We start from the raw sequence: 23,288 nt of genomic DNA, 5'->3' as shown, positions 1-23,288 counted from the left end.
AATAGTCTTACACGATAATAACTTTTTAGAGTACACTTAACGACTTGAAATAATATTCGGATGTTGAAACAAATGTCATATAACGATTAAAAAAGGCATGATTTTAATCGATGCACATCATGCACGTAATCGAGGAATCCTTAGTTAATATCTTACCATATATAATATGGAAAATTTCAAAGTAATTATATAACACAACTATTTTTTTCAATATATATATATATATATATATATATATATATGATCTTATTATTTGATTAAAATTAAATAAAGAAATGCCGTGAAGCCACGCGCCAAGAGAAAGAGTGGGACTAAAAAAGCGGGAAAGCAAAAAATAGAAAAATAAAAATAAAAATTCGAGCAAATCGATGTTTGGGATCCAATAAATAGAATCGCAAAATTAAATTTGTTATTTATTTATTTATTATCATTATTATTTTAAAAAAATGAAATAACAAACAAGGAAGAAGAAGAAGGAAAAGGACACCTGAATGAATGGCTGAATTTGTGGTTTTCTTGGGATGAGGTAGTTAGACTATTTGAGATCTCAAATTTTTTTTTAAAAAAAGAAGTAAATATTAAAAAGTTTTATTATTATTATTATTACTATTTTTTTTAACAAAAATTTGGAATTATATTTTTAGATTATCTCAAAATTTGGTAATTTATTTTATCTTAAAAAGATAAATTTATAAGTAAAGACTCGGCGTTGTTTCGAAAAATATCTCCTCACTCATTCTTCTTCCAACTATAATGCGAAATGAAAGGAAAAAAAATAGGTGTTTTGTTACAAAATAAGATATATGACGTCAAATAGTTAAAAATAATAATTAGACAAAAATCGAAGAATGTTTTGTTTTTTGTTTTTTTTAATTGCAATATTTTGTCAATGTTGAATTGACTACACTTTTATTACTTATGGCCGTGATTAAGATAATCCTATTGACCAAAATAATTATCGACTTATAGTAAATGTCACAAAATTATGGTAAGAAAATCATATAATTATAAAAATTTATTAATAATATATAGTTGAGTAATTTAAAATAGACATTATTTGAAAGAAAAAAAAATCTCAAATGAGAGAGAAAATAAATAAAGAAAAATGAACTCGACAAAATAAATAAATAAATAAATAAAGAGAGAAAAAAAATCAGGAGAGAATATAAATAAATCTCTCAGTTTCTCACTGGCAATTAAAGTGAGGTCGGCGAAGGAGAAAGAGTTTTCAGGCGAGTGTTGGTGAAGGAGGAAGCACTTCATTTCTAGCTCTTTTCTCTCTGTACGGACGTCTTTATCACAAATATCTCTATCAATTCTTCTTCTCTCTGTTCTAATTTCACACTTTTTGTCTATTTTTTTCATTTCTTTGTTGGATTTGGGAAGAAATTTGGAACGGATTCTTCTGTTGTATTGTTGGATTTTGAGATTTGAATTATGGGTTTCACTCGGATTGTGTAATAAGAGTGAGAATTATCGAATTAGTCTTGAGTTTTTATTTTTATTTATTTATTTATTTATTTTGTTCTGTCTGTTTCGTGATTTGGGGGAAGGATTTGATTAATTATTGAAGAATCGGAGTGGGGTTTGTTTGGAATCTTGAGTTTCTGTGTAAATGACAGCAAATTTGAATTTGAGGGTTCACTCAAGTTTCATCCTCTACGATTCTATTTGGATGTTAATTTGGAGGGGTCAACTTTTGATTCAGGTTATTGTTTTATTTTCCATTTTTCTTGATGAATGTGTTTTTAGCTCCTGGAAAAAAATCACTGTAGATCAACTGGTGGATATTTGTTTCTTCTTTGACTCATTTAGATGAGAAAATGCCTCTGGTTGTCTTTGTGGCTGATTTCTGATATTTTGTAGTATTATTCAGCTTTTAACTGTTTTAGATTTTATTTATTTTTGGTTCTGATGTTTCCTTTTCTATTTGTTTGTTGTTTGTTCTCCAGTAATCAGGCTTGGGCACAGGAGCTTTTTGTCGTTCTTTAAGGATTTTTGGTTTTTTTCCCCTAATTTGTAATGTTTATCAGAGGGTGATTGATTACTGTTCATCTGGTTTGTTAAATTCATTTATCTGTGAGGATTTTGATTGAGAATCAATAAGGAAGGAAGAGTTGTTTCTGTAACTTGGAGGACTTTTTGGTTTCATTATGAATAGAGGAATGGATTCAGTGATTGATCCTATGATGAACCATGACAAGCATTTAGATTCTCAGCTATGGCATGCTTGTGCTGGTGGGCTGATTCAATTGCCTACCATTAACTCAAAGGTAGTCTACTTCCCCCAGGGCCATGCTGAGCATGCCCAGGGAAATGTCGATTTCGGTAATGCTCGAATTCCTTCAATCATTCCTTGCAGGGTATCTGCCATAAGACATATGGCAGATCCTGAAACTGATGAGATTTTTGCTAAGATAAAGTTGAATCCACTGGGGAACAATGAATTCAGTTTGGATAATGATGATGAGCTTCTAGGCCACAATGAAATTAGGAATCAGGAGAAACCTACCTCCTTTGCTAAGACATTGACACAATCTGATGCAAACAATGGTGGAGGATTCTCTGTGCCTCGTTATTGCGCTGAGACAATCTTTCCTCGGTTGGATTACTCGGTAGAACCTCCTGTTCAGACCATTCTTGCCAAGGATGTTCATGGTGAGATTTGGAAGTTTAGGCATATATATAGAGGAACTCCACGTCGCCATCTTTTGACAACTGGGTGGAGTAATTTTGTGAATCAGAAGAAACTTGTTGCTGGGGACTCGATTGTCTTCTTGAGGGCTGAAACTGGCGATCTTTGTATTGGAGTTAGACGAGCCAAGAGGGGAATTGGTTGTGGAATTGATTACTCATCTGGCTGGAACTCAACCAATTCAGGCTCTTCACTTGTGGGGTTTTCTGATTTTATGAGGGAGAGTGAAGGTAGATTGGTGAGGAGAAACTCAAATGGGAATCTGAGCGAGAGAGTGAAGGTAGAATCCATCATCGAAGCTGCAATGCTTGCGGCCAGTGGTAAACCCTTTGAGGTCGTGTACTACCCATGCGCTGGTACTCCAGAGTTTGTTGTTAAGGCCTCTGCTTTAAGATCTGCAATGCAAATTCACTGGTATTCTGCTATGAGATTCAAGATGCCTTTTGAAACCGAGGATTCATCTCGGATAAGCTGGTTTATGGGAACTATATCTTGTATCCAAGCAGCCGATCCTGTTCAGTGGCCTGATTCTCCATGGCGAATGCTGCAGGTTTGTTTTTACATCAATTTGTATATGCATTATTTGTAAGCATCAATCATGCGCCCCCTCCCCCCCCCAAAAAAAAAAAAAAAAAAACTTTTGAATGGGTGAGGTTCAAATTACTTCATCTGTTTCATCTGTTGAGTGAGTTTCCTGAGGAGACTGTTGGGAATAAGAACTTTGAACAGTACGCCTTTCTGATCTAATAATTTGGTCATTTTCTTTTGTTATCATCATAAGCAATATGGTCTATGTGATGTTTTTGCTTGTAATTTTTGCGATCTCATTGTTGTTGTAGGTGACATGGGATGAGCCAGATTTACTGCAAAATGTGAAGAGTGTCAACCCATGGTTGGTTGAAGTGGTAGTAAATATGCCAGCTATCCATGTTTCCCCCTTCTCGCCACCGAGAAAGAAGCCACGTTTTCCACTTCCAGCAGATACTTCTGTATTTGGTCACCTTCCAATGCCATCGTTTTCCACCAATATCTTTGACACAACCAACCCCTTACAAAGTATTACACCTAACAAAATTCCTGCAGGCATACAGGGAGCCAGGCATACTCAATTTGGACTCTCTTCACCCAACCTCCAAACCAGCAAACCGCATTCGGGACAATTTCCCACTGGTTTTAAGCACCTTGATGATGCCACTCCTCTTCCTGGCATTCGAGGTGAAGGTATTTTTGGTGGCATGAGAAACCCTGATAATCATTCTCACTGGCTAACAATGGGAAATCATATCCAAAGCTCAAACGAAAGCTCAAAGGAAAGCTCGAAAGAAAGCAAAGAAACAAAACCAGCTCATATCATATTGTTTGGCCAACTCATTTTTCCTAACCAACAGAATTTTAACAGCTACTCTGGAGATACAACGAATGCATCAGATGCGAATCAAGAGAAAGCATCAAATCTTTCTGACGGTTCTGGTTTGTCATCGCAACAAAATGGTTCACTGGAGAATTCATCAGATGGAGGATCTACCTCGTACAACGGTCAGGACATAACCGGTCTTAGCTTGGAAACTGGTCATTGCAAAGTGTTTATGGAGTTTGAGAATGTTGGTCGTACTCTTGATCTATCGGCCCTCAGATCGTACGAAGAATTGTATAGAAAACTGGGCAATATGCTCGGTTTAAGAAGCTCAGAAATGCTGAATTCTGTTTGTTATCAGGATGCACTTGGCTTTACAAAGCATGTTGGAGAAGAGCCTTTCAGGTAAAATCTTGTGTTAATCTTTAGTCTGTTTCATCATTGCCAATCATCTGATCATAAAGAGGCTGTTAGATTTCGAATTCTTACATCGTGCGGTTTATTTCTGGTTTTGACAGCGAGTTTCTGAAGAAAGCGCGAAAACTAACCATACTCACAGATTCTCGAAGTAGGGACAACATTAGACGACATTAGAGTGTAGGAGAAAATTGAACTGTGTTTTTATTGTACAGTTGAGTTATAAGTTCTGTTGTTTGTTGTTTCTTTCCACCCCTTCTTTTTCTCCTCTTGCCATTAGGGAAGCCTAATTTTTGATTAGTTGCAGTTTGATATGCAGCCAGCAGTTTTCCTTTGTTTACCCAGACAAGAACTGGGATTGTTTTTGAATTGTTGAAAACTCCAGAATTTCCTAGTAGTGATTCTCTTTTAGTAGTTACTCATATTTTACTGTTCAAAATTTTGCTCATTGTAAAGCAACAATATGAAACATTCATTCATCTATTCACAAATTCAAAAGAAGAAAGGCTCCTCCTACAGTATGCAAAGATTAAGATTTGAGAAAGTAAAAAAGGGTAAAAAGGGTAAGAAAAGATTCAGGTTTTTAGAAACAAAATAATTGGATGAATCCTTGAGAAAGAGTGTCAGAAAGAGAAACGGATGGTGTGATGAGAGAGGGGAAAAAAAAAAAAGACAATGACACTCAAAACTGAACATTGTGACAGAAACAGAACATGTCCGCTACTTAATCTCTATTATTTCTATTCATTATTTGACACAAAGTTTATTCATTTATTTCATAGACTCTATTTAATTACATGTTAATTTTTGATAATTCATAGACTCTATTTAATTACATGTTAATTTTCATATTATCAAAAATTGATCAAATAAAAGATGAAAAAACCAAATTTGTCGGTGGGCATGTTCACAAGTGCAAGACTGCACTAAGCCCTAAGTCAACCAACCAACACTCACGAACACCCAAACAAAAACAAAGGTGTCTTCCAAGAAACACAAACCGATTGATGCATTTTTTTTTTCAAGAGGTCATTGGCATTGGGGTTCTAAATTTAATTAACTTATTTATTTATTTAAAAAAGAGATTTTTTTAAAGGTCTAATGACATTGTTTTAAGAAAACCCAGATCCAAGAATCCATGGGGAGTTTGGTGGGGGGGTTTTTTGAAAGTCAACTTTATGAAATCAGTTTTTTCCCCTTCCCCTCTTTGTTTAACAAATACAAATATCAGTTTTGTATTTAATATTGGTGAGTATCTGACTCGGATTTGTATCCCACGAAGAGTGGATGGTTTAAAAATATGTTAAAATGTTGGACGAAAATTGAAATCTTGAACGATGTGATAATGACATAAAACATAAACTGGGACTTAAGTATTACTACACTTGTTCTAAGTCAATATCTCTGTCCCAAATTCTAAAAGATTTTTTTTTTACTTCAATGTTAGTTTTGAAATGGTGTTTATGAAAATGAAAAAGTAATATTATATATAACTTTCAAAGAATATGAATACATTTTTAAATAAATGTTAAAGTTCATGGATATTTTTTAAATACAATCAAATTTTTTTTATTTACATTAAGTTCTTTGATAAACATAAAAGAAAACCGTCTAAATAGCAACCACCAAATGGTTAAAGCGAATGTGTTAGCCACGATGAGGTTTGTGGTTCGAATTCCTATACCTCTAATTGTACTAAAAGACAACCACCAAATGAATATAACCAAAATAGCTAACTTAGTTGTTGGTCCAGAGCACGGTAATTAAGTAGGTTCAAACCAAACATAATTAATAGAATAACTCATCTCTTGGATCAAAGATGCTAACCAGGTATTATTCTCACCAAAAAACAACGATTTTAAACCAGTGATCACCATAGTATGAATCTAATCCTGATTAAACCCTAAATCCGAAACCTAAAAAAAAATGATGAAAAAACATTGGACGAATTTGGCATTAGCTTGGGGTTGTGTTATTTAGCTGTAAAGTCAACACAGAATTTGGTCAAACAAACCGACATTTATTACCTTGTTCATCGCCATGGTTTCTTCCAACTTTGACCATTGCTAAAAACAGCTCAATATCAACATTAAATATCAACATTAAAAAAAAAAAAAAAAATTCCTCTTTCTGATCTGATTCCTCGTTGCCTCCACAAACCCCTTTCATTTTTCAAATTAAACAATACCATGAGACATTCGTGAAAATATTATATATAATGTTTAATAATCCAAGAAGGATTATATTTCATTATTATATAATGACATTTTTTTTAAAGACTAATGTTTAGACTTTATACCAAAACATCATATTCAATAGGATTAATATATACAAAAATAATCTTATCTTCACCCATAAAAATGTCTACAACTAAGTATAAGTATGTACTTTAAAAATAATTTTTTTATTATTATTATTTTTACTAGTTATTTCATTCGCAAGTATACCTTTGACCTTTTAAAAAGTGTAAATTTCATAATTAATTTTTGAAAAATCATTAGAAATAATCCTCAAATATTTCCATCTTTTAGGACTAGCATTTTTTAAAAAAAATTCGTTGAAATAGTTTTTCTCGATTATCGATATCAACCACCGTACATTCTAATAAAAAATTAACTTTTTCATCTTATCTTTTTCTTTTTTTTTTGGTTTTCTCACTTAATTAAAACAAGATAATCTACTAGTTTTCAAATATTATGTAATCTTTTCACATCTTATACTAAATCTTATATCTTTTCGAATTTACCTCAATTACGCCAAATCTTATATCAAATCTTAAGTAAGATTTGGAAAATATATAGAAACATTGGATATGATGAGAATTTTAAATTTTTATCGAAATCTTAGTGGTCAAGCTCAACCAGATGAACCAAAGAAATTATTTCAATGGATTTTCTTAAAGGATGATGGTTTTAAAAAATCGAAACTTTTGAGTGTTAATTCTAAACATTTTTTTTTTGAAGTATTCAAATGTTAGAAGACTAACTTAAAGAATTGCTGAAACTTATTTGTTTTTTTTTTGACAACTTTTAATCGTGGTGATGGTAATCTTCTTGATGCATTCCCATTTTCTTGGTTACCATAAAAACATTTAGAAATATAGTAAGTCATATTCGTTAGGAATCCACACTTCCTAAATGTGATGGTAATCTTCTTGACAAATCCACACTTTCTTGGTATCATATCAAATAAAGATAAAAACATTTAGAAATATTGAATGTCATATTATAAACTCAATTCACTCTTTTAAAAATTAAAATAAGTATTGTAGTATATTATAGATTAGGTTTAATTCCAAATTTAGTCTCTATGATTTTGATAAAATTAAAAGTTAGTCCATATGGTTTTAAAATTTAGAATTTAGTTCTTATGGTTTGATAATTACTTCATATATAGTCCCTATGGTTTGTTAAATCCTCTTAAATAGTCTCTACCATAGAGACTATTTATGGAACTTTTATCAAACCATTGATGATAAATTCTAATTATAAACTATAGACCTAAATTTTAACTTCTTCCAAATCATTGGGACAAAATTTTTAATTTATCCTATAAATTATATAATATTACAAAATAATAATTATACAATTTTTTAACCTAATCACATTCATAAATAAATTAATAATAGTTTATTATTCATTAATATTTAATAGATAACTACAACTAGTTTGCAATTGTTTAAATTAAAATTTAATTTCTGAATTCTACTACTAAACACATATATGAAAAGATAGAATACAACTTTATTTCAATCTAATCCCTTATTTTTCAAATTTCTATTTTCAGATTATCTACCACACAGACACTAAATTTTCAGAGATAGGGTCTCTCCCGAAAACGTGAAAGCCCGTCGGGAGTTCCTAAGGAACTCCGGAAGCATGAAGAAGTTCGTTGGGAGTTTCTAAAGAACTCTCGACGGATTTCCTGACGCCCGTCGGGCGGCGTCGGGAGATCCCATATGGTAAAAACCAGATCCCCTTCCTCATTCCCTTTCTTCTCCATTACTCAAGTTTTTAGAACCCTAGTCGCTGCCCCTTCCCCCTTCACCATCTCCCCTTCCCCTTCCCCTTCCCCCTTCGCCGCTCGTTACCCTTCCCCTTCCCCCTTTGCCGCCGCCTATTTCCTTCCCCTTACCCCATCGCCGCCACCTCCTTCCCTTTCCCCCTTCGCGTCGCTGGCCGCCGACCACTTCTTCCTCATTAACCCAAACTAGAAACCTCTTCTCTTCGCGTCCCTTTTCCATTTCCTTGCCGTTGTCGTTCCTTTCCCCCTCCGCCGCCGCCCCTTCCCCTTCCCCACCTGTTACCCTTCCCTTTCCCCCTTCGTTGCCGCCTATTTCTTTCCCCTTCCCCCATCGCCGCCACCTCCTTCCCCTTCCCCCTTCGCGTTGCCGCTGGCCACTTCTTCCCCATTAACCCTTTCATTTAACCCAAACTAGAAACCCCTTCTCTTCGCGTCTCTTCTTCATTTCCTTGTCGTTGCCGTTCCATTGCTTGTCGTCTGCCGCTCCAGTGTCCTTCGCAAGCTTTCAACAGGCTTGCTTACATCCCTTTCATTTCCTTTATCTTATTTTGCGAATTTAAGCCATTGTTTAATTTCTTATGAATTTGAAATTCGATTAGTCTTTGAAATACGATTACGATTGCTTTGATTTATTGTCATTTAGCATCTATCTCATTTGTTGTTCTTTAAATTAAATCTAATGTTTCTAGTATATGGTTTTTTTTTTCTTCCTTGTTGCACTAATTGATATTGACCCATTTCATTACGTTACAATTTTTGCAATTTGGTGGATTGTGGATGTCATTGTAAATTGTGGAATATGGATGCTACATGTAATTAATATTATGGATGTTATTGTGAATTATGAATTATGGATTGTGGATGTTATTGTGAATTATGGATTATGGATGTTACAATTTCTGCAATTTGGTGGATTGAGTCTTTTTTTTCCTTTTAATTCTTAAGGTTAGGGATTTAGTGGCTTGCTTGACTAAAACTAATAAAAATATATTTCAAATTTACTATGATGTTTGTGAGATGTTGACACATGCATAAGTAAAATGATACATTACTTAGTGTTCACCTCTATTAATTCAACTAACTTAACGAAGGAAAATTGAACTTTATACCCCTAAACTCTATACTCCTAAAAATACTTTAGTTTTCAAACCAAATCAATAACACAAGGGGCAAAACAAAGGACCCCTTTGGCTAATTACTTAATTTTGGACTTAGTTTAGGGGAAAACAAATCAATTACATTAGGAGCAGAAAAAGTCAAATCACCTATTAGAGATTATTTAAAATTTTAAATTCTCTGAAGAAACTTGGAATTGTTTATTAAATTAATCAAACTTCCTGCTTAATAAAGACTTTGTACTTTGTCCTCTAATCCAAGTTATTGTTTTGGATTACAAGTTGGTCAAAAAAGATTTATTTTTAAGGATGAATAAAGAATGGATTAAACTAAGGAATAAGTTATCAGTGGAGTATAGAGAAAGAGTATCCCGTTTTTAGATATGGCGAAGTTTCATGTTACTGATTCCAGACTAATAAGATGTCCGTGTAAGAATTATATGAATTCAATTTGGGAAAAATTAGATATCGTGGAACGACATCTATTAACATATGGAATATCTCCCTCATACTGTGAATGGGTATATCATGGAGAGCCAGGATACTTATATAGAGCTTTTGAAAGTCATACAACTCATTCTATACAGAATGTCGAAGTAGATATTATAGACGGTAATGTTGTCGAAGAAAATGAAAACGAAGATGCAAATGAAGAAGGGATTGAGAATGAAATGTCCTCTAATGGTCAAGAAAGAGATACCACGAACTTATTCGAGGATTTAATGACCGCCTGGTTATTCGCAATTTTTGCCCTTGAACTTTTTAGTGAAGTTGATGCATATCAAAGTTTTATTGTAGGATATTGTTCGGAGATAAGGTTGGACGATTGTTCAAGATGTTGTGTTTCAGACGTTGTTTTCTTTTATGTATTTATTGACGTTATTTTCATTTTATTTCTTCCATGTATTTATGAAAACAAATTTCTTTTATTTAGTATCAACTTTGTTTTATTGTAGGATATTGTAACTTTTCATTTATTTGTTACAGTATGGACTTCGTTTTCTTTGTTTTATTTATTATGTGAATCTGTTTGAGTTGGTTAATGATTTTTTATAGATTATTCAGATTAAATTTTAAAAAATTACAAATTATAAATTAAAAAATTTGAAAAGTCAATACTTAACTAATGATGGAACTCCCCACACATATTTTAACGCATTGGGAGTTCCCGTAAGTCCTGGTGAATAAAAAAAATTGTGGGGAGTTTGAGAACTCCCGACACATAGAATATGTGTAAGGAGTTCCTAGAACTAAGGACTAGAACTAAAGGAACTCTTAACGAAGAGCATCCATAAGCGCATTCAGATCTTTCCGATTTCATTGTGACCGAAATACAACATATACATTCCAAAGGATAATTACGCAAATAAACACTAATTAACGGCATGCTTCGAACAATAAAACACAAGGGAAAGAGTTCTCATACCAGTTGAAGACTCTCTTCAAATTTCGAACTCAAAAGCAGTGGAAGAACCTCTACGTGAACCCTATCGCCCAACAAACCAGTCGGCTACAGCAGCACGATCATCTATACAAATGGCAGCAACACAAACAGTCACGAACAAGTAAACAGCGGGGAAGACACCACCAATTGGAGCCCTTGGTATTCTCGGAGTGAGAATCCAAAGTGTGGTCTTTGGTGAATTTGGTAGAGATAGGAGAAAAGACAGATCGTGTAGACGATAAGTAAGTGGGAGAGAATGAGCTATCGTATATCTGAGATGTTTATCATTTAGTTGAAGCTACACAATCGTGTAGGTTTTACTAAGCGATCATTTAATAAAAGGTAGACGATCGTTTAGAAAACACAGTATGCTATGCGATCGTTTAGGAAAGCTAAGCGATCGGTTAGAGACAGGTGTGCGATCGTTTAAGGACAGGCGTGCGATCGTTTAAGCACTGGTATGCGATCAATGAGCTACTATCGTATAGGCTCCCAAACTAGGTGATCGTTACGTTTTCACACCGATTGCGAAATTTCAAACCTTTTGCAAAATTAAACAAATTTTCATTTTATTCTTCGGTTACAATAATCGACTTTGGATTCTCTCACTAACGCACGATCGAGGAGAAGTTTTCGGCCAATCATCATATAATTAACCAATTTAATAATTAATGAATATAATCATATTATATTCTTACCCTATAGTTTGATATCACATATCTACTATAGTAATTTCTCCTCCACTTGATATAAATCATATTTATATCTAATTTCCTCCAAAATAATGTATCTCATACATTTAGCCAATTATATCATATATAATTAACCAATCCAATTATATCATATATAATTGAACTCCCTCTTGTCAATTTGAATATTTCAAACTGACTCAAACACTGATTCTCAACTTGAATCCATTGAGCTACCAAGATGTTTTCTTCTTGTTTTAAGAATTAAAACCACCTAAACAAACGATAATATATATTTAATCGTTTGTCCTTCCAAAACATTTCATCGTTGCCTTGGAGTAGAAAGTCTTAAAATTTGATCGAAAGTTTGATTTTAGAACCCATTGGGATTGATGTCCTAAATCTCATGGGTTATGTAGTTTGAAATTGTAATATACAGACGATCTATTTATTTAATAAAATATAAGATATTTTATTTGACATTTAGTAGCATTAACCCACAAAACCAATAAACTAACATCCAAAGTTATCTTCTGTAGCCTAAACATGTATATAGAGTGGATCATGTTTAACTGATAATCTAAATGGTCTGTAGTAGATGGATAAGGCTAGATACCTTATCTTGATGACACTACAAATACAACTTGCTTTGTAGATGTTGCAATTGTTGTAAAGTGTTATAAATGATATGATCTTGATCATTCATATAAAGACATGTGAGCAGGGGTGTCTATACAAAAGGATTTGTATAAGATCGAACCACGAAATGAATAGTCTCATTATATAACGCCTTTAATAATAGAGACTTACATTTCACTAGGATGACCATAGGTGACATAACCTGAATCTTGAGTGAGTTGTGAACTCTTGCCTATAAAGGTGGTCCTTTGATTTAAATGGGTGAGAGTGGCCTGATCGCCGACTCAATAAGCCTACCATTTTGGGGATTCTTCTGATTGGAGAGCTACACAAGACGGAATTCCTCTCTAATATCGAAGTAAGTAGATAAATTTCTCCCTTAAGGGTTGATTCCGAGGCTTGAACAATGTGCCGCCACACCATCTCTTAGCCTGCGAGAGGTTTGGTCATAGTTGGACTATGACTTATTGTTCATTAGATGGATTAGTGGTACTTAAAAAGTCGAATGTAACTATAGGGGAAAAACGATAATTTTGACCCAGCTGTACTTACGAGCAATTTGTGAAGGGTCATCGCACTGTTGATTGGTTATATCAAATGGACACATAAATATATTTTTAGTGCGAAAAGTGCAGTTATCGATATTTATTGGAGTGACCGATAGTTAATGGATGTTGAATAATTTAATTAAAGAAGTTTAATTAATTATTCAAGTACCATTGGAACTTCAATCTACAGGTTCATAAGGTCCCCTCAGTAGCTCAACAAGGATTATTAAGAATTAATTTTGGATTAATTTGAATCCTTCAAATTAACTGAAGGAATTAATTATATGTGATATAATTAATTTAACTTAATTATATATTATATAATTAACATAGGGTATTTGATACATTATAATACAAAGTTTATTTTGAGATGAATTAAATATTTGAATATGATTCAAATACTAATATATGGATGAGATTCATACAATTACATTTAGTATAAATGTGATTTATATTAAATGTCATGTATTATTGAGAAAAATAAAAACTATAAGTTATATTGTATTTGATACAATATAAAAACTATAGGTTATATGTTATATTTAATATAACATATAGTTATATATACATATAATAAGTTAGTTATTTTACATATATATATATATATAATTTAAATTTAAATTTAAATTTCAAAATTAAAGGGACTCCCTCCCCTTAATTATCTCTCAATGAATCGTGGTAGGGAGGTTACATATTATTCATCTTCTTCCCCTATCTTCAAAAATTTTTAACAGAAGTTCTCTATGTGATTTTGAAAAAGGATTACATAGAAGAAAAATTATCCCTCCAAAAACTTTCTCCCTCTCCCAAACTCAGGGCCCACACACTCCCGAGAATTCTCTTATCCTATAGAGAATATAGAGGTTGATTTTGTGGCGGTGTCCTCGTTGACGGCGTTTTGATTCGTGATTGATTGTGACCGGAGAGGAGGCTTTCATGAAGAAGTTGTTCTTCAAAGGTAAGTTAATCACTAACCTTTCTTCCTCTTTTTTATTTACAAGCATATTGTAAATGAAGCCCTCCACTTCAATTGATATTTTTTTCACGAAAAGCAAATATGTATATGTATAATTATATGTTTACTACATATAAATTTGTGAAAAACAAAATTGGAGACAATCCCGCTTCCATAGTAGACCTCACAGTTCCTTCAATTAAGTAATCGAGAGTAGTGTGACGATCCATTCTAAGTTCCAAATTTCGTTGAAATTCTGGAAATTTTCTACTCAAACGTTTATAAAAGATGAAGAGTAATATTACAACTTTCAAAAGAATAAGAATATTTTTAAACAAATAGCGAAACTCGTATGCATTTTTTATAATCTAACCTAACTAATGTGCTCCTATCAAATCAGATTAACCATAAAAATATTATCATGTCTCATTAGCTTTCTTTTAATAACAAGATAATGATTACAAATGGAATAACATCAAATGCCATTTCTCAAAACTCCAAAACTACAGAGAACTAAAAATAAACACTTTGAACAAATTTTCTAACGCCCAAGTCCAAGATTCAGAATAGGATCACGGTCCTTTCAACATGCGTTGTCTTCACTCGCATCTTAGGAAAATTCCCAAGAGATCACCCGACATAGAATTGCTCCAAGTTAAGTATTAACTTTAAAGTTTTTATAATTGAGCCAAAAGGAAGGTGCACCTTATTGGTATAAGTAGTAACTTTGAATTCTTTTAAGTCTTTATTAACCATACTTTCACATCCTCGGGATCTTTCTCATTCAAATATGATATCGGTTCATTCATGTCCTCCTCCTAAACTTGGAGAATCACACATTTAGGACCCGTTTGATAACGTTCATGTTTCCGATTTCTTGTTTCATGTTCCCTGTTTCTTCTATTTAAAGAACTAAAAATAGAAATATGTTTGGTAACTATTTATGTTTCCTATTTCTTGAAAAGAAAAAGAAAAAGAAAAAAACAAAAACTTGTTTGATAACCCTTTCTTGTTTTCCATTCCTCATTTTTTTCCTTTAATTTTTTTCCCGTCGTTGGCCACCACTTCAACCATCGCCACCACCCAACTCCAGCTAAAACCAATAGTGGCCACTCATGGCCACCGCTGTTGGCCAATTTTGGCAACCATCACCACCTTCGACCACTACCATTGATAGCCAACTCCAACCGTTGCCACGAACTCCTATGGTGATCATTTATTGTTTCTTGTATTTTTTTCCTAACATTTTCTCTTATTTTATAGTTTAAATATAATGTAGTTATGTAAAATATATATATATATATATGTATGTATATGTAGCATACATCAAATTATAAATGTATCAAATATACACAAGCCCCACTGCAAAGTAAATGCCTATCATATAATTATTTCTATCATTCATATGTTACTAAAAATTTGATATGAAATATTATTTCTTATTAAACAAATTCGACTCAATTATATTATTATGTAAATATTGGTAAACGAAATTTATATAATTATAATCAATTTCAAATACACTACAAACAATATATTTAAATTTAAAATAATATATAAACATGCATGTTGCAAAATTTAAAATTTAAAAACTAAATTTGGAAATTTACAATTTAAAAATCAAAATAATATATAAATTTAAATATTAGAAAATTTAAAATTAAATTAAACATATAATTATAAAAGAAGTTAATAAAAAAAATATAAAAGAAAGAAAGAAATGTAAAATAGATATAACCAAATTAATATAGAAATAAATGAAATAATTTTTTTTTTTTTTTTTAAAAAAAAAAAGCATAACTATATTCCACGAGGATCGAACCTATTACCCATAGATAAAGCCTGAGTGCATCTCATTGCCAACCAACCAAACAAACCAACGTTCTAGGTCTTGGAAGAAACAAAACTGAAAAAAATGGAAACAAAACATGAACAAACTATTTTTAGTAGTCCTTCGATTGTGGTTCCATTTTTTAAAACGTTTCTCAAATTCTAGAAACTAGAAATGAGAACAATTATCAATCACATCTATTTCTTAAAAAATGAAAAACAGAAACAGAAGACAAGAAACAATAACGTTATCAAATCTCAAATTTACAACTTGCAAAATTAATATTCAACCTAACTAAGAGACAATACCAATCGAATTGACAAGTTGCAGCTTTCACATTTAAAAGGCAGTTAAAGTTGAAGCTGAGAGAAAAACCTTTATGCATTTTCCGAGGATAATAGGAGAATATATTCCCCACCCTATACATATTTGTTATTTTTTATTAATCATTAACGAATATACTAAAAATCAATTATTTACTGACAAAAGAATCCGAATCTTCAAACAAAGAGTCTATACCCTCAATCCTAATTCTTCAAATAAAAAATAGGATAAGAATGAAAATAAAAATAAATTCATAGGATCAAGAATGATAATTCACCTCTAGGCATTGATCCACTGTCATATATATACATGCAATACCACATAAGTTTCTCAAATTTTGAATTTGAAATCCACTTCTTAAATTCGAAATCAATGAGAACCAAAGTAAATGATCCCTTAAAGCATAAGGTTAATTGAAGTTACCACAACATAAACAAGCAGTTTGATTGTGTATGTATTACACTTGAAATCACAAACCAAGTTTTATTCTGAAACAGTCATCAATATATGCGTCTTATGTTACAAATTACACAGGCAGCGCCATACGACAACATTGAGCTAAGAGAGTGGTAGCAAAGCACACCGTATGGCTTTCCACGCCTGCATTAACTGAATTAAAAGGAGACAAAATCAGCTTATTCATATTCATTTTTCGAAATGAAAAGCAACAATGCGTAGAATTTTAAGCTAAGATACAAGAAATAAATTATCATATGATAGTTCGAGGAATTTTATCCATTATATATACATTCCTCAATCACCAATTTTTTCACAAAGTTCGAAGAATTTGAATATCTGACCTCTTGACTTAGGGTATAGGTCTTAACTAGTCAACACCTATGCTCAGGTGCGTAATTGAGGTCTTTAACTAGTCAACACCTACAGGTGCGTAATTGAGGAACATATTAAAGTTGCCTCTCCTTAACTACAAGAAAATAAACCTTGCCACTTGGGAGTTGGGAGTAAGGCTCCCTAAATGACGAATCCAAAATAGAAACCTCACCTCTTTAAGGAATTTTCTCTATGTAGAGTTGCAGAGGACCAGTCGTAGTGTCCCACTGGTTTAGGCCTAGGGTGTTTCAATTCCTTTTGAAAGAGATTTAAAAATTAAATTTTCATGAGGATTTCCCTATTTGTTGCAAACCCGGAAACTCCCAGTTTAGCCATTTAAAAGGGTGAAGTTATCCTCGATCCAGAGAGCAGGAGAAAGTAACGAATGGCAAATTCTAATGATAAATCAGTGTTTTGAAGCCTTCCGAATAATTCCCCTCACCCACCCATTTCCATTTGGCACAAAATAGTTGACAGCAACCTGCTGACATTGTTCATATATGGCTTATAGATACTTGTCATCTGGTTCATATGACAGAAAGTTCTTCCTACTTTCTGGCATTTCCTTGATGTGGTTCCCGGGAAAAATGGCTTTAGGCAAAGGTGGCATAATTGGATATTAAGCTGCATTTTTCCAATGTTTTTAAATGACCTTGTGGTAGAGTGAAAAACCCCGAGAAGAGGGGTCAGAGATGGGATGATTCATTGTTACATTTCTAATTCGCCTATCGATGGATGTTTAGGTTGATAAGGAGTAGAATTACTAATAACTACACCATAGGGAAAGATAATTTCATTTGAATGATACAGGGCTATAAAGAAAGCTTAATCAGGTAATAGACAGTTCCCCAAGATCCATTAGATTAATTGATCACAGCGGATGAATGACTCATATGGTGGATTTAATTCAACATGGTTATATGAGACGCACCAGTTGTCCAGCAACACCCCCATAGGTGGACGAGCTCAATACAAAAAATTATTTCCAGAACTGTTTCTTGCTTTAGCAAAGTGATCAGCGTTCTGGCTGGAACAAAGGACTTCCTAATTCACCTATAACGAACTATGCTCCAAATTCATCTGAATCGTGGCACCTTTATTTTCACCAACTTCTTTTATATCTAAATTACAACAGCTAAAACATGCCTACTCAATCACAGATCAATACTTCTACCACATCCATTATATGTACTTTCAAATTTAAACTGCACTTTCTACTTTACATCATCGGCATTTAAATTAACATGTAGCAGTCATCTACCTTGACAGTTTTAAAATGGATAGTAAACTCTCTAGCCTAAGCCAAAAATTAAAGCGAAAACAAATAAATAAGGCCCCGTTTGGTAACCATTTTGTTTTTTGTTTTAGTTTTTTAAAATTAAGCCTATGAACACTACTCCCATCTCCAAATTTCTCCCATTGTTATCTAATTTTCATCCATGGTTTAAAAAATCAAGCTGAATTTTGAGAACTAAAAAAAGTAGCTTTCAAAAAGTTGTTTTTATTTTGAAATTTGGCTGAGAATTCAATAAGAAAGATGTAAATCATGGTAAGAAATGTGGATGAAATAGACTTATTTTTCAAAAACAAAAATAAAAAACCAAATTGTTATCAAATGGGTGGAATTCACGCGGGGCCTAAACAATTCCCAGGTTTTCTATTATTGTCCTATCTCTACTCCACACAACCAAAGTTATTACCGCCAACGTCGCCCTAAAATCCAACAAACAAGATCAACTGGTAAACAATGACCAGACCAAAGTTAAATTACCGCCATCTTTTCTCTCTTTGCCTTGACCAAAACTCATGGATGGAGTCATAAATATTAGGACCGAGTAAGGCAAAATTCTAGGGATAGGCCATAGTGAACAGAATGAAAAGAAAACATCATATGTAAGAGAATTTCATCATAAATTCAGAAAAATCAACCAGAGCCTCCAAAACTCATCACATAAGAAAAACAAATAAATATCCAAAAGTGGTGAGAAAATAACCTAATTGTAGTAGAGTTCGAGGCCCATGCCGTCGTGGATTTCGTAATCCTTGAGAGTAATATGATCCTTGTAGATATTGTACCATTTTTGAATCCGAATCTTCTCAGCTCTAGTCCCAGTCTGGGCAGCCACGAGCTTCTTCAAGTCGCCGATGGTGTCGTCTTCATTGCACTTCACTCTCACCTTCTTCCCCAACCGATCATTCAACACCACCTCGATCATCTTCTTCTTTCTCCCAAGAAAGCAAAACCCTAGGTCGCCTTAGAGTTCAACACAGCAAAATGCAAAATTAAAGAGAGAATTTTTGCGCTCGTTCGTTTTTTATTATATATTTTCCGCCGCCTTGAAAATTCGGCGTCAATGGCGTTGACTTGGTCGTCTTCTGATAATACAAATACTCTTAGTACCGCTACGCCGTCGTTTCAACCTTTTCTTTTTTAATTGAAAAAAAAAATGATAAATGGTCAAAAATAGCATGTATAAATTTTTACCTTATAAAACTAGCATCATTTTTTAAAATTCGTAAGAATAGTTTTTCTTGATCTATCTCGGACAAGATCGACTACGAGATTTTAGTTAAAAAATCAAAATTTCTAACTTATCGATTGTTTAGTACTTCATCGATATATCTTGTCCGATTATACACCAAGATTATGTGCATCTGTTAATCTCGGACAAAATAACACCGAAATTCTATATATTTGAGCTTTCTGGTGAAATTTTGGACATAATTAACATCGAAATTCATATATTTGAGCTTTGATTCTATATATATCCCAAATCTTACCCAAATTTTCGCAAAATTTGATCAATTCCAACATTTAGAAATCTTAAATCAATTTGTAAAAGCTATTTTGATAATTGGAAAACTCATTTGGAATTTGGAAAATTCATATAATTATGAAAAACATAAATTATGCTAAATATTTGAAAAATTACGTAATAATTTGATATAATATATAATAAACATAATTGAATTTGGAGAAAAATTGAACATATATAACATTTGGCATAATATTTGGGAAGATTACATAATAAAAATTAGCAAATCTCGATGTGTAACTAAGCCCGAAATGAATTGAGAAAAATTATTTTAACAAGTTTTAAAAAAGCTACTAGTTTTGTAGAGTGAAAACCTAAACATGCTAGTTCTGATATATATATTTTTTTTAAAAAAAAAAAGGTTTTTTTTATCCGTGCATTTCAAAACGTTACCATTTTTAGTTTGTTTCAATTTAGTCTTTAAATTTTAAGATTCACACTTTAAAACTCGAATTCTTACTAAATATTTATTTCAATTTTTAATGTGAATGTCTATTAATTAATTTAAAATGAGTATGAAGTGAATTTTAAAATTAATAATTTTAGTATTGATAAAAAAATAGTGAAACTTAATTAATTATGATTATTGTAATTCTTTAAATTAATCTGGATATGAGCATTGAGATTGAAAATAAATATTTAATGAAAAATCGAAGCTAAAAATATAAATTTTATATTTTTAGATTAAATTGAAATAAAAATTCAAATCTCAAAAATAAAATTAAAATATTTTTTAAATTATAAATTAAATTGAAATGAAAATCAAAATTATAGGGCAAAAAAATATCCTACACCCCGCCGGCATTTTTTTTTTTTTTCTGCTTCTTTTTGCACTTAATATTGCAACCATTTAAGTTTTGCACCAGCTTTATAATGATGGTTCGCACTATACTTTTATAAAATGTTTAAATATCATCTTGGTTTTTGAATTTTGATTTATGTTGTATTTTTGTGTCTAAACTTTTAAAAATATTTGTTTTAATCCTTGAACTTTGAATATTATTTTATTTTGGTCTTTAAATTTTTAAAATTTATCATTTTAATCCTTGAACTTCTAAAAAGTACTTACTTTTATCTCTGCTAAATTAAGATTTTGTTAACTCTTTAACAAATGGCGAAGTATTTTGTATTTTTGGATGACTAGGCTACCAAATTAGTCCTAAAAACTCTAGAGTTTCAATTTTGAATAAGGTGGCAAAATGGGAGAATTTAAAAGACATTTTTAGTTTAAAATTTTGGTCATTCAGTATTTTTACATGTTGGTTGTCGACATTTTTCTTCACCTTCATTTTGCTCAATACATCTAGAGTATAGTCACCCAAAAATATAAACTCCCTCACATTTCCGTTGAAGAGTTAACATAATTTTAATAGAATGGACTAAAATAAACACTTTCTAAAAGTTTATGGACTAAAACAAACGTTTTTTTAAAGTTTAGGGACCAAAATGGAACAAGATACAAAGCTAACCTTTATAAAAAATATATATAGCTAAAGTAAATTAGTATTTAGTAAAATTTTAATTTTATTTTTTCTAAATACAAAAAAGTGTGGAGTAGGAGCATTTGAATCTTTGACCTAGTTGACATGAGTGCATTCCAAAGTGAATATAATTTATTAGGATCTATTTGGTAGAAAATTTGAAAACGAGGGATGATGACTCTAAAAAAGAGCTAATTTTATATCCTTAATCTAGTTTGCTTATCATATTTTAATTCATTAAATGTTTATTTTTGCAGGAAATCGAGCAAATCATGCATTTCAAAGCTTTATAGAACATTTGTGGTTAATTTGGAGCGATCAGAAGTGAAATTGGACACTTGGAGCTTCAAGAATGTGAAATTATCAAACCGTCCCTGTGTACCGCATAATTTCCCTCCATCAAGCCTAGAGTTACACTCACAAGTAGATGTACTTTGACAGAGAAAATGTGTGTGCCTCACTTGAACAACATAACCCATCACCGTTGCAACACTCGATCATTACACTACGATAAGAAAAGGCCAATGTAGTTTCACTGCGCCTAGTATAGCTACGCTCCACCTGATTCCATAAATACTTTTCTTTGAATTTTAGGGCCTTTTAATGCAGAAACTGATGGAGGCGGAGGAGACATTTCAATTTCTTCTTCTCTCTTTATCTTTTTAGCATCATTATATTAGATTTTTAATTTATTTTGGATTGTAAACAATAGATTGGATCTCTTCTTTGCTTTGTCTATGAATCAATGAGGTAAATTTTTTGTCTACTTTTTAGAGCAAGAACTCTTTTTTAATTTCTTGAGATTTCTATTATTAGATTGTATGAATTCTGAATTTATACTTTCTTTGAATCCATTTTAATTAAAATATGTATGTTTGTGTTGTTGACTTTTCACTCATAAGCATGCATTACCTCGCCGATCTATTCGTAGCTACATCACGTTCTCTTCTCAAATGTATAGCTCGATCACTTAAGTAGCAAATAGTTAATTTGACATTTGATGGCTATTCCTGGAATGCATCAATTGCTAGGTTCAAAGATAACATTTGGTTAATTAATTAACATATCCAATTGATTAATCAACACAATAGAATCCTAAAATGTAATGTGCATGTTTTTATTTCTATATGGATGCTATCGAACCCAGTAGAATTCAGAAGCATGTAGTTTAATTAGGGAATATCTTTCCAACCTTAATTAATGCTTAGGACGCTTAACTGATTCGATTCCAACCTTAATTAATGCTTAGGATGCTTAACTGTTTAGATTCTAATTAGTGGCCAGCCTTTGTAGAAGCTAGTAAAATCGTATCAATCTAGTTGTTGTGCATGCATAAATCAAATGCATGTGTAATTAACAAAAATTGATTATTAAAATTGCATCGAATCTCTCTCTTGCTCTCGAAACTGGATAAACCAAATCCTAGTTTATATTTATCCTTTGCATTTTATTTTCATGCACATTTATCATTCTATCCACAAAAATCCCCCCATTAACCGCTCTAGTAGGAAATTAGCTTAAAGAAAAACTAAGTGTCTCCTTGCGAATTAAACTTGAGCTTGCCACTATTACTATGTCTTTATAGTAATAGAAGTGAGATTCTGTATTATAAATTTCTTTTGACTATCGGACTTAGGTTCAACAACGCCCATATTTTGCAACGATCAAGGGATTCAATGATAACATAATTGTATTTCATGTTTTCATATATGTGTTTGGTAGCATTGTTGAAGAAGAAATTTCAACCAATTACAAAATGCCATATGTTTTCCATCCGACCATTTGATAACAATAATGGGCTTATCAACTTCAACGGCGAGACCTAGACCAAGATCGATTAATTTGGTTGGAGGTTGGATTGGGCTTTAGGTCATATATTGGATCAGGTTGAGTAATTAAAATCGCTCGAGTCCAAAATCCAACCCAATTCAAGGCCACAATAGAAATTTTGGGTCGAAGAAAAGACTAGGCCTAAGCCCAAACTTTATCCCAATAACTCAAAAGCAAATGGGCCTAAGCCTACCTAAAAGCCCATGAAAATCCTCTATAAATAGAGATTTTCTTCCTTCATTTAGGGAAAGTTGGAAAAATTGGCAACAAAGTGTTGAAGCTCTGGAGATCAAGAT

At 32.2% G+C, this 23,288-nt stretch overlaps 2 protein-coding genes across 3 annotated transcripts; one reads left to right on the top strand and one right to left on the bottom strand.

Moving 5' to 3' along the window:
- Positions 1–1,121: 1,121 nt before the first annotated feature.
- Positions 1,122–4,888, top strand: LOC120076490 (auxin response factor 16-like). Of its 2 annotated transcripts, none has more exons than XM_039030335.2 (4): positions 1,122–1,282; positions 1,953–3,245; positions 3,535–4,454; positions 4,568–4,888. In XM_039030335.2, exons 2-4 carry the CDS (start codon positions 2,154–2,156, stop codon positions 4,641–4,643), a joined length of 2,088 nt encoding a protein of 695 aa, XP_038886263.1. In that variant the 5' UTR covers positions 1,122–1,282; positions 1,953–2,153; the 3' UTR covers positions 4,644–4,888. The 2 variants fall into 2 exon arrangements, with proteins under 2 accessions (XP_038886263.1, XP_038886264.1); XM_039030336.2 differs by having other exon boundaries at positions 1,195–1,708.
- Positions 4,889–16,369: 11,481 nt separating this feature from the next.
- LOC120076768 (ubiquitin-like protein 5) lies at positions 16,370–19,147 on the bottom strand. The gene is made up of 2 exons (XM_039030674.2): positions 18,860–19,147; positions 16,370–16,643 (listed from the first exon to the last, which is right to left on the bottom strand). The coding sequence occupies exon 1, from the start codon at positions 19,079–19,081 to the stop codon at positions 18,860–18,862; it is 222 nt and encodes a 73-aa protein (XP_038886602.1). The 5' UTR covers positions 19,082–19,147; the 3' UTR covers positions 16,370–16,643.
- Between the last annotated feature and the right edge of the window lie 4,141 nt (positions 19,148–23,288).

The sequence above is a fragment of the Benincasa hispida genome, chromosome 4, assembly GCF_027475165.1.
Source record: "Benincasa hispida cultivar pf3 chromosome 4, pf3_genome.v1.1, whole genome shotgun sequence".
NCBI lineage: Eukaryota > Viridiplantae > Streptophyta > Magnoliopsida > Cucurbitales > Cucurbitaceae > Benincasa > Benincasa hispida.
The sequence above is the reverse complement of the archived record's forward strand: the minus strand, read 5'-3'. Positions and strand labels throughout refer to the sequence as shown.

Bases quoted from the DNA above. Each gene is read 5' to 3' on its own strand.
- LOC120076490 (XM_039030335.2), top strand. From the start codon at position 2,154: ATGAATAGAGGAATGGATTCAGTGATTGATCCTATGATGAACCATGAC. The intron at 3,246-3,534 runs GTTTGTTTTTAC...TTGTTGTTGTAG, and splicing joins CTCCATGGCGAATGCTGCAG to GTGACATGGGATGAGCCAGA. The intron at 4,455-4,567 runs GTAAAATCTTGT...TGGTTTTGACAG, and splicing joins GTTGGAGAAGAGCCTTTCAG to CGAGTTTCTGAAGAAAGCGC.
- LOC120076768 (XM_039030674.2), bottom strand. From the start codon at position 19,081: ATGATCGAGGTGGTGTTGAATGATCGGTTGGGGAAGAAGGTGAGAGTG.